Raw genomic sequence first — 10689 nt, forward strand, 5'->3', positions numbered from 1 at the left:
GACGTGTTCAAATTACCCTACTTTTCCTGCCTTTAGCTCTACAGCGCGTAGAATGCACGTTTTAAAAGTAGTTATAATCGATTTCTTTGGATGGATTTGTATATATGTGACTGAAATTACACCTATTCTAGAAAACTCGAAGTTGGTGTGAAATAGATGCATAGATATGAGGATTTAAAGAGGTACTCTATTGATCTACCATTACTTGCCTAAGTCACTTGACAAAACCAGACCCTTCCTGATCCTACTCCTATACCTACTCGGGTCCCACTCACAGCCGAGCTTGACGGTCGATATTCAGACGGTATCCACAATATGTTACTACCAGCGTACATGACCCACTTGCAATCTGAACTTATACCAGCACCCTGGTACTGCAATTTTAATGTTGTAGTGTCAATGCGGTCTGTAGTCTGTGAGCTAGAGATAGAGATAGAAATAGTGCTTTTTTCTGTATGGAGTAAAGTACTAGTAGAATCGAAAGACAACCGTAGAAAAAATGTGCCAGCATCAAGGGTATGTAGACACGTCCCACTACTGGCGTCCCATATCTTGATAGTACTGTCGCCAGACGTCGAGGCTAGCCAGGTTGAGTTGTGCGAGAAGGCCACTGAGCTAAGGCCACTGCTATGGCCCTCGAGCGTCTGCAGGCATGTTCCGCTGCTTGCGTCCCAGATCTTGACAGTCGAGTCATGTGACGCCGATGCTAGCCAAGTTGAGTCATGCGAGAAGACTACTGACCTAACCCAATGGGTATGGCCCTCAAGCGTCTGCACACACGTCCCGCTACTCGCATCCCAGATCTTGACGGTTCTGTCATTTGATGCTGACGCTAGCCATTTCAAGTCGTGCGAAAAGGTTACTGACCTAACGTAATCGCTATGACCATTAAGTGTATGCAGACACATCCCTGTACTTAGGTCCCATATCTTGGCAGTCCAGTCTAAAGACGCTGACGCTAGCCAGGTCGAGTCGTGCGAGAAGGCTACTGAGGTAACATCATCCCTATGACCCTGGAGCGTCTGCAGGCACGCACTCCAGCCGTTGCTTGTAGCTGGCTTGAGAACCACTCTTCTTGGCCTTTCGTGCTGGAATAGTCTTCTTATTATGCTGTCTGCTGGACTGAATAGCAGAGCAGATGCGTACGCTTGTAAAGGATAGTTCTCAATTGCCTCCTTGTGGTACATGATGAATCTTCGTGCGTCGTCTACAATCTCGTTCAACGCATCTGCATCTCCGAGTCCCTAGCTACGTTAGTAACTACATCATTAAGACTACATGTGTAACCAAGTAGGCCCTACCTGGACTACATGCCACAGTTTTGTCATCGAGACTACCCCTTTGGCCATGCCTCTGCATAAGCTAAGCGCTTCTAGCCAGTAGAGATATTTGTGCCTAAGGAATACGTCTATAGTTCTGGTGTCTCCTTGATTAGCAACACTGTGTGTTAATGAATTGTGTTTTGAGTCGCAGAAGTGATCAACCCAGTACACACATGGATAGCGCGACACGGCTAGAGGATCAAGAAGAGGCGGCTTGGCGTTTCCCACAGGATATCCGGGTGCTTGGAGGTTATATATATCTCGGTCTAATGTTTTCTGCAGAATAGAAAGTGATTGTACAAAAATGTCTTGATGTACACGTTCTATACCATCTTGAAAGACCTTGTCTAAGGCTTTTGTGACGAGGAATTCTTTCGCTGACTGATGCACAAAGTAAACTGTGTCGTCACGCAGCGTGAGGAACGATCCGCAGAGACCAATGATCTCCCGCACAGACTCTAGGTCATTAACAAGGTCTGCAAGCTGCTCAGTAAGTACAACTAGTTCAGCGACTGTGACGGGTCGATACAGGACAGCAGTCACTGCCAGTACCCGCAGACACATATCCGCGCTACCAGACTCGCTTATCTGCTGTAACATCCGATTGTACAAAGCGTCCAGTCCAGGTGGGAACTGGGCTAGTTTTTTGAGCACGCTCCACCTCGGCGTTGCTTTGAGGTCTTGGCACACCAACGCAACCCAGGGGAAGGTATCATTCACATTCGACTTCAAGTGCTGGAGCACGGCGTGTTGAAGCTCCCCTTTGTACTTGTTCTCTTGCGCTAACTGGTCTACCTTTTGCTCGATGAAGACGTCAACTGCCGCAGCGACCGACTCTGCGTTAAGCTCAAGGCTTAGTTTCATCTTGTGTCCTGCGCGCTCGAGCTGTGCTTCAATGTCTGGCCAGTTGCGACTAGACACTATCCACTTGACGTGAGAGGACACAGACGACTGCTTCACGATGAAACTGAGCAATTTTGGTAAGTCTGTCACGCACTCATCCAGCGCGTCAATGATTAGGTACGTTGTGCCTAGGCTTACATCTTGCAGCACGTCGGCGAAGATCTCTGACAGGACGACCCAGGCATTCGCGTCCTCGAACAAGCCTTTGCCTGCGTCATCGTACTTCTTGCTGACATGCGATATAAGCGACGGTTGTCGGCGCAGGAGCATGTACAACAAGCCTCGTAGCACAGCTGTGGCACTATTAATGCGCGAGTCTGTCGCTTGGCAGAAGAAGTACAGCAGAAGAGCAGTCCGAGGTATACCATTTTGCAGTTCGTCGATGATGCCACACAGTAACATTGTTTTTCCTTTGCCAGGGTCGCCTTTCACCCACAATAGTCGGCTATCCAGGCGCTGTTGCCATTGCTGGAAAGTAAGGTTGTCAAGCACCCAGCGGTAGGAGTCTGCGAGAAGACCGCCCTTAGTATCCTCGATGCGCTTCTTGTCGTCCCGAGGATCTGTCCGGCGTATATCTTGAAGACACTTATTTTGCTTGTCGACCTCATCTGTAACTCGTTTCATCGCTTCAGCTGAACTCTCATCGTCAAACGGCGATAAACTGACTCCCAAGATTCCCATAAGGGAATACGCGCGGTCCGCTGGAATTGTTGTTGTCCGATGTTCATTTCACGAAATTCGTTCATTTACACTAAAATCGGACAAAGGCGTGCCCTGTAGTGCTGCCTCAGGTATGCGCGTAATTTCACATAACACTGGCAACAGTGATGACTTGCTACCTAGTTTTTGCCCATCTTTAGAGAAGAAATCTACCACGGGTGGCGCAATGAGTTCTTGCAGTGTCCAACCACGAGTGAACCATCTGCTGCGGCGGAAGGCGGTATAGTCGCATGACGATTCGGCTGATTCACCAGAATAGATCATGATTCCAGCAACGTCAGATAGGTAGACATAACATCGGGCCGCGTTACGATACCAGCGAAACATCGATCGGATGGAAAAGGCAAGCTCAGCCTTGTCATTCTTATCAATGCAGCACGTGTCAATCCAGAAGTACTGGAGGTTGTCGCGCCGTGCCTGTTTTCCGCAGAAGAGGATCTTCTCATAGCCTAGCTTTGTCTTGCTACCGCCTGTCTGGAGGTCTGCAAATGTCACTTCGTCGCCATCTGCACCCCAGGTGTGTGAGAGTATCGCGTAAGGGGGTATGTCGCCATCGTCGAAGCTATGGGTGCTGAGCATTCCGCTTTCGCTATACTGCAAGAGCCGCATAGTTTCGTGTGGGTGTATAGTAGGCATGCGTGACAAGAATGGGAGTCAAAAGGCTAGACTTGGTAGTCTGGTCATGTGGGCACTTGCTAGCTGCTTTCCTACTACCGATGGATGGTCAGCATGCAAAGAAAGTAACGAGCAGGGCCCTGTGATGCGTCCAGATGTCGCGAGTTGAGGCTGCTAGCTTTCGCTGTATTTTTTTTTGGCTTGGTGGTGAAATTTGTTTAAAGCCTCAGGCGGGGTAAAGCGTGGCTTCATGCATGCGACGTGCACTGCATAGAGAGCTGCGTACGAGGTAAGGCCCTTGGCGCTGTTGGCAGGGGCCCAAGCATTACTACGTAAAGCACTTAAAATCTGTTCATCACGATGCAGGACAGATGGAAAAGCAGTCGCGTGAATACAAGGCTTTTGAGCAACACGTAGTTATGTTTAAATTCGATTTAAGTCTCCCCTTTTGTCCAGCCTATCGAACACCATGAGACCCCACCATATAGAGAAAGCGGTCTAGTGCATTCTAGCTACAGGCGCTCTCCATGCAGATACCGGCGCATGCGCTAGCTCAGGCGCACCGATCCGTTCCGCTACTACTTTGGCTCTTGGCGAGGGCGGGACCGTCGGTGCTTCTACTAGTAGTAGCGTGTTGCTCTTGCGTTTGCGCCCGCGTCCGCGCTTTGGCTTGCTTGCCAGAGCTTTGCTCCTTCGCACCACGCTTTGCTCCGGCCTCCTCAAGGTCTTCAAAACTCATTACCTTGGCCTTGCCTACTAGAACTACTGGCTTTATCGACTAGCGGGGTTTGGTTTCTCGGTTTGATCTGAAGGAGGAAACGATTACGATCTTTAAGGAGGGCCTGTTCGGCGAACGATACTTTAGCGGCGCTTGCCAGCCTCTCTGCTCGCCTTTTCGAGTACTCACATGTAGTATGTCTTTAATAGTCAGATCGCGCAATGACGCAAGCGCTTCTGTTGTCACTGACGTTACTGGTGTGATAGGTGTATCGGGTACTTCTAGTACATTGGTACTCATAGCTTCAGTTTCCAGATTTAGTATGTTGCTACTCACTTCCACTGGATATCTAGGGGCATCTCCGAGCACTCGTTCTGGATCAAAGGGGAACAGCCCGGTTGTAGACCACTCAGCTCCAATGTTCCTTTTAGTTAGTGCGCGATCTCTTGCAGGGCCATAGAGATAAGTAAAATGCTCTTTGCCGACAACGTCAACGCCTCTTTGGTTGAGTCGCTCGACTTGTTCACGATACGCGCTCTTCAAGGGTGCAAAAGGGCCGACGTCGCATAGCTGCAGCTTATGAGATGTGCGATAAGACAGACAACACAAGATAATGTTGTAACTAAGGCATAACTGTAATATCTCGAGCGTTCTATGCATCCCAAAGCCATCACAGACTAGCACTCGTGGTTTTCCGCCTAATTTCTGCGCGCGCCTGGGGCTCGAACACGCGTTCGAACCATTTTGAGCTAATCTTAGAGTAGTCATACCCGTTTTCTAAGTACGCGTAGTGCGACCCAGGGATTTTTGCGTAGTCCAGTTGTTACGATAGCTCGAAGCCGGCCATATGATGAATGGCAAAAGGGTCCTTCCGTCAGCACCGATGCACTCAATAGTAGTTACTATAGTGCGCTTGACATCCACACCTCCACCTTACCCATCGTCTTTGCCAAATAAGACCTTAGTCCAGCCATGAATGCTTAGCATGACTCCAGTTTCGTCTACATTATACACGTTTTCTGGCAGTATGCGTAGATTCTGTAGTACCTGGCTAATTATATCGAACCACTCTTCCATTTTCTTGTGTATGTTGTTTCGGTGACGCTTCCAGTCTATCAATCTAACCCTTCTTACCTAGAGTACGGTGTGATACTTCTCGAAAACTTGTGGCCAGATCTTCCTGGGGCACTTTATCGACTTCTTCATGGACCACTGACGGTTTATGCTAAACGCTAGCGAGCGAAGGTATTTAATCCGCACAGGTTGTCCAAGATTAGACATTAGTAGCAAGAGCTTTCCAAGGGCCTTCTCCTTCTCTCGATTCGAGTACTGCTAACTCTGAGCCTGCTCTGTTCGCGAATGTCGTCCAAGCCTACGGTGGCTCAGAGTTGAGACAGGGACATTGTCGTGCTCTGATCGAGCAGCATATGTGCTACACACACTACTAGGCAGACGTTGCGCAAGCGTCTTGCTGGCTAGATTCATGTTTATGTTGGTGATAACTGTAGGATACCTCTTCGAGCATGAAGCTAGCAGAAGCCAACAAGATTAACAACCAATGTGCTTCCAAGAATAGCTGGTAACCATGCGCTTGAGCAGTACCTAGTAGAAGCTTCTTGGATCCACACCACAGTTCCAGCTCCTTTAGCGTAACCCAATTATACATTGTAAGCTGTTAAAAATTTGCAATCCTGCTATTTTAGCGTTCCAAATCCTCTCGCTAAACGTGAAGGGCTAGCACACCGAGCCGTACAAACTCGAATTGCACCTAGACAAGGACTGCATATCTTCACTAAACCAGTATAGCTTCCTTAATTAGTGCATTATAAACTGTACATAAAATCCGAATAGACAGGCTAAGCTTCTATGGGAGGTAGATTAAGTGTGTGTTATTGTTGCAGCTGTAGTTATTGCTAAACACGAAAGACTCATTTCTGTAGCTAAAACTACTGTATTTTTTCTATTTAGGGCTTGTAATATCGTAAATCCCTTCGTTGGGGAAGAACCGCCGTGAGGGACAAAGTTGCAGGTGCTTTGACTTTGCAGCACTATGATGGCCTACAGACACCATGACGATTTTGTTGCCCTACACAAGTGCATATTAGAATCTGATGCACCAATCAGCAGTGCTGGCATGATATAAACCACCGAGCTAGCTGAATAGAGGGCAGCCAATTGAGCCTGGGGCGGCGTACTTACGGCAAGTCACGCTAACTCTATCAAGCTAAGAAGGGGCACGCTTCAGCCCCACCGATGGCTCTCGCAGACTTCGTGTATCTAAATATGCCAATCATAGAGCATGCCAAGCAGGCCTGGTGCCCCTTCATTTTGGCGTACATGCTCGAGGGATTACTATATCCTATCGTAGCGCTAGAAGGTGCCCTTTTGCTGCATGTGTGCCCCTAATTGTGAGGGGCTTGTTCTTGCTTTCTCTACTATATATGAAGTGAATGGTGCGCCCAAGACATTGCAATCAATATACCACAACCCAGTACTCAGTGCTTCTTTTCAATCTACTTTCCATACACGATGGCCGCTGCGACTTTAAGGCTCCCTGTCCATGGCCCTAACCAGGAGCACCGTTGCAACAAGCATAAAACACCTCGCTATTACGAGCTAGAATGGCAATACTTGGGAATGCCAGTTGAGGACGTGGAGAATGCCATAGTCAGTGGTCTTCAGTATAATTTCTATGCTGCTTTCGTATCTCAACCCATCCTCTCTCTAGAAGCTGCAGGATATTATCCATACAACGGTCTCGCTTGGGATGAAGAAGACGGGGTATACTTCGACCATTCACTCTATATTCTCGTCGACACTGGAGTGATAAAGAATTGCACTACTTCCTGTCAGGAAATCGATTTGTCTATACAGCTAGGTGACTGTTACCCGAGCGTAAAAAGCTTCCGCGCGGGTGGACTCCGATTCTACAATACATACAGTGTTCCACTTGAAGACAAAAAAACAGTATTCGATCGTGTCTATCAAAGGCAAAAACATATACAATCCTGGAAAGAAGAAATGCTGGGAAGCCCAGTGGTTAAGTCCGTACAGTACGTATGTCCGCGCTAATCATTATATGTGTAAGCTAAAGTGTAGCAAGTATGACTAGGGCCAATCCCTACCAGACAAAGACAGCATAACGTTCATTTAGTGGCGGGTGAAGTCAGGCGAGGTCATGACGGCGGTGCGGAGCGCATCAAGAGTGCAGTGCGGCCAAATGTTTTGTGCGATCATACGAACGTGCAGGAAAGGAAAGCTCAGTAATAGAAGAGATGAATGCACAATCTTGACATGATTGCATTTGATCCCATATTTCCTTAGAAACAAATGCAATCACTCTATCATGGCGCTCTCACGTGATTGCTTTGTTATTTCTTGATTTGATCTCTAGATGACGGCGACAGAAGGATTGAGGCCAGTTCTCAATCGGCGGCTCAGCAGGCCGATTTGATACTCGTCAGCGGTCGATACAGAACGCGAGGGAAGGTACATATCTACTTGATACGGATTGAGGATTTGCTGGCACTCGTTCGTAACAGGAAATCAACAAGTGCTTTCTCTTTAACGGGACTTAGGTATCGCCGGCTCTCAGCTTTGGCCTTTTTCGAGGGTCGACCTCGATACTAATAATAAACAGTCGTGTGAGGAACGTTGCCGTATCTAGCTTAATTAGAGATCCCTTACGCATATTAGCAGGTAATTCTAAGGCCAGTACCTGACTTGCGGAGTCTATGGTCGCTGTACTATAGGTGCAGTCGTTAGCGATTGCGGCTTCACCCTTGAGTATATGCAGCTGCGCAATAGTTTCGAACAGCCCTACCTTCTATAGAGCTTAGCGCGATAAGTCAGCTACAGAAAAACCTATGCGATTAACTAACTAGTTGATCTTTAATCTTATGGGAACTGGAATTTTGGAATACTGCTTGCGGAGGTGAAGCCGCAATCGCAATAACTATGCATCACACCTTTCTCTACTGAGCGGATGTTTCAGTCGTGGATATTTCCCTCGTGTCTGCTATTAATAGAACAAAGACCAAAGACAGATGAAACGAGTTAGAAGGACAAGTCACATGATAGACGAAGGTAGAGGCCACGTAAGTAATTAGTTAGTAACTATTAGCGAAATGTCTAACTAACTGTATTTAACTAGTATATCGCGTAGAAGCATCAAATCTACTAATAAGCCATACTAACTACCACCAGGCATTGACTAGCAAAGTAACTAACAAATACTTCGTAGGGTAATTACACTAGAAAAAAGATCAAGAACGCCAGAGAATTCTTGGAAATATAGGCTAGTTCTGAGCTTGGCTGAATCTGTTGAGCATCATAGTTACGCCATTTGCTAAGACGGCTGTTTAGTTTCTCGATACAAGAATGAGCATGTAATAAGACGTTTGGTCTTGTTTGAGAAGCATTTTGTGGCAGGGGTAACCGATGATGAGGTGGTAATTAGTTTACTTAAGACAATGTTGTGTATTATAGATTGTTCTTAGGGCGGAGGCTTCCTCGTTAGATTGGTATACCCATTATGCCTAGGTACACATCTGAATTCATGGAACAAAAGCACGAGTATGTTGCATGGTTTTCCGCACTTGTTACAAGGTTTTTCTCCTGGTTGACGCTTATGATCTATGCTGTACGTAGTTTTACGAATCATTACAGTATCTCTATAATTTACTGTAACACTTTGTATTAACATTTGAATATTGAATCGTATACTGAACATAGCGAGCTATTTATCAATCACGGTTACAACCGTGAGTCATTACTGTAGATTTTGTCAGCATTCAGCAGTCGGAATTACAATGTTAGTGCTGTTGATATCAAGGCAGATACGTAGTAATCTATTTAAGCAAAACATACCTCCCTTCGCACCTATAGGTATCAACGATGCACCTCGTATCTATTAGAACATGTTACCTCACTAGCCTGTAAGCTATCTATTCGCTGTATCATACTAGGTAGAAACTTCAAACTCCTCAATTGGTATACGAACCCTGACTATAAGATGGCCGTGGCCGTCTAGCGCTACAGATGAGGCTGACCGCGATAGGGCTCGATCGTGACCGTAAGCATCTTGAAGGATGCCAGCTCAGTACACGATACGAACTGCGTCGCAATGGTGCGCCTGCTTACCAGTAAGCAGCTTACGTCCCTCACCGAATGGAGTACTTGCAGTAGGCCAGCTGACCGCGAGCAACAAATCTGGCACCACATACCTTATTTAAACAAGTATTACTCCCACCATCGCAAGCTTCCGATAACTAAAGGGCTCTCTTAGTCAAGTAAGCTTTAGTCTAGAAACTTCTTGGTTTCGTAAGGGAACATCTTCGTGACTAATGTGTATCAAATTGAAGCGGAACAATACTGTTAGGCGAAAAATCAGACTTGCTAACAATCAAATCAATCAATCTGAGCCCTCGGATTGATCTTGATTGATCCTGTAGCCAGCCAGTATTTGATTTGATTGATTTGATAGCCAAAATCACGATTATTGATTGAGGTTTTGATTGAGTTGATTCGTTTTTGATCTATTATTACCTAATTAAGTAAGTGAGACTAAAAAACACTATATTGATAATTTCTCTTATTGAGTTTTGGAGCTACTACTATAACACACGCTAATATAAAAATAAGAGCTTGATGTCTAATGTTATTAGTAGGATTCGAATCTATAAGCAAAAATACTAGTAGCCAGGACCATCTCTTTCGTTGATAGCTAGCGCTAGCTATTAACGAAAGAGACGGACCTGGCTGCTGATAACTAGAAGCCTAATAGTATATTATATAGTTATAGTTAGTATCAAGTTGATTTATAGTTAAAAGTAAGAGTATAATACTGAGTTCTAACTACTTGAGTTAGTACTATAGTAGTAGCTATTATATCGCGGTTGTATAACCAGTGTATTAAGTATTAAGTAGCCATAGTCAATAACTATACAGCGCTATCTTCTACCTCTAGCTGGGACCAGTCGCGGACATGATATATTGAGTTGATACTATCATCAGACATCTGATTAACAGCTGCCTCACTAGCTGGAGTATATCCAGCAGCTTGCCAGCTTTTGACATATTGTAATACTGCTAATAAGTTTGCGCCAATATTACGCCTCCGCGGCTCTAGTAGATCGCCCAACTTACTAAATAGACGCTCGCACTCACAGCTACTAGCTGGTATAGTTATGAGGTTTATCGTAAAGCTAGAGAGCTCTAGATATTTCGAGCGTAGCCCTAGCTAGTACTTTATTACAGCTCTACTGTAACGGGCTGAACGCCCTTCGCCTCCTATACTCGTCTACGACCTCGTTTACTCCACCTACCGGCCCGATTGTTACTCCAGCAACCAGCATTGTATATAGATAGCTACGTAGCTGAGAGCTTAGCTCTCTATCGAATACAATCTTG

General features: G+C 46.0%; 5 protein-coding genes across 5 annotated transcripts; 1 reads left to right on the top strand and 4 right to left on the bottom strand.

The window, feature by feature from the left end:
* Positions 1-209: 209 nt before the first annotated feature.
* Positions 210-3581, bottom strand: COCCADRAFT_41952 (uncharacterized protein; the record flags this gene model as incomplete). The annotated part of the gene is made up of 4 exons (XM_007720235.1): positions 210-677; positions 747-1244; positions 1302-2926; positions 2978-3581. The coding sequence occupies 4 exons, from the start codon at positions 3579-3581 to the stop codon at positions 210-212; spliced, it is 3195 nt and encodes a 1064-aa protein (XP_007718425.1).
* Positions 3582-4113: 532 nt separating this feature from the next.
* On the bottom strand, positions 4114-5252 carry COCCADRAFT_31210 (uncharacterized protein; the record flags this gene model as incomplete). The annotated part of the gene is made up of 3 exons (XM_007720236.1): positions 4114-4338; positions 4468-5027; positions 5216-5252. The coding sequence occupies 3 exons, from the start codon at positions 5250-5252 to the stop codon at positions 4114-4116; spliced, it is 822 nt and encodes a 273-aa protein (XP_007718426.1).
* Positions 5253-5610: 358 nt separating this feature from the next.
* Positions 5611-5793, bottom strand: COCCADRAFT_112159 (uncharacterized protein; the record flags this gene model as incomplete). Its single annotated transcript, XM_007720237.1, has 1 exon — positions 5611-5793. A coding segment is annotated over one exon (183 nt), but the record flags the coding sequence as incomplete, so codon positions are not given.
* A 1014-nt stretch (positions 5794-6807) lies between these two features.
* Positions 6808-7856, top strand: COCCADRAFT_31211 (uncharacterized protein; the record flags this gene model as incomplete). The annotated part of the gene is made up of 4 exons (XM_007720238.1): positions 6808-7335; positions 7433-7505; positions 7673-7767; positions 7821-7856. The coding sequence occupies 4 exons, from the start codon at positions 6808-6810 to the stop codon at positions 7854-7856; spliced, it is 732 nt and encodes a 243-aa protein (XP_007718428.1).
* Positions 7857-10333: 2477 nt separating this feature from the next.
* On the bottom strand, positions 10334-10513 carry COCCADRAFT_71002 (uncharacterized protein; the record flags this gene model as incomplete). The annotated part of the gene is made up of 1 exon (XM_007720239.1): positions 10334-10513. A coding segment is annotated over one exon (180 nt), but the record flags the coding sequence as incomplete, so codon positions are not given.
* Between the last annotated feature and the right edge of the window lie 176 nt (positions 10514-10689).

Source organism: Bipolaris zeicola (assembly GCF_000523435.1).
Source record: "Bipolaris zeicola 26-R-13 unplaced genomic scaffold scaffold_428, whole genome shotgun sequence".
Taxonomy (NCBI): domain Eukaryota; kingdom Fungi; phylum Ascomycota; class Dothideomycetes; order Pleosporales; family Pleosporaceae; genus Bipolaris; species Bipolaris zeicola.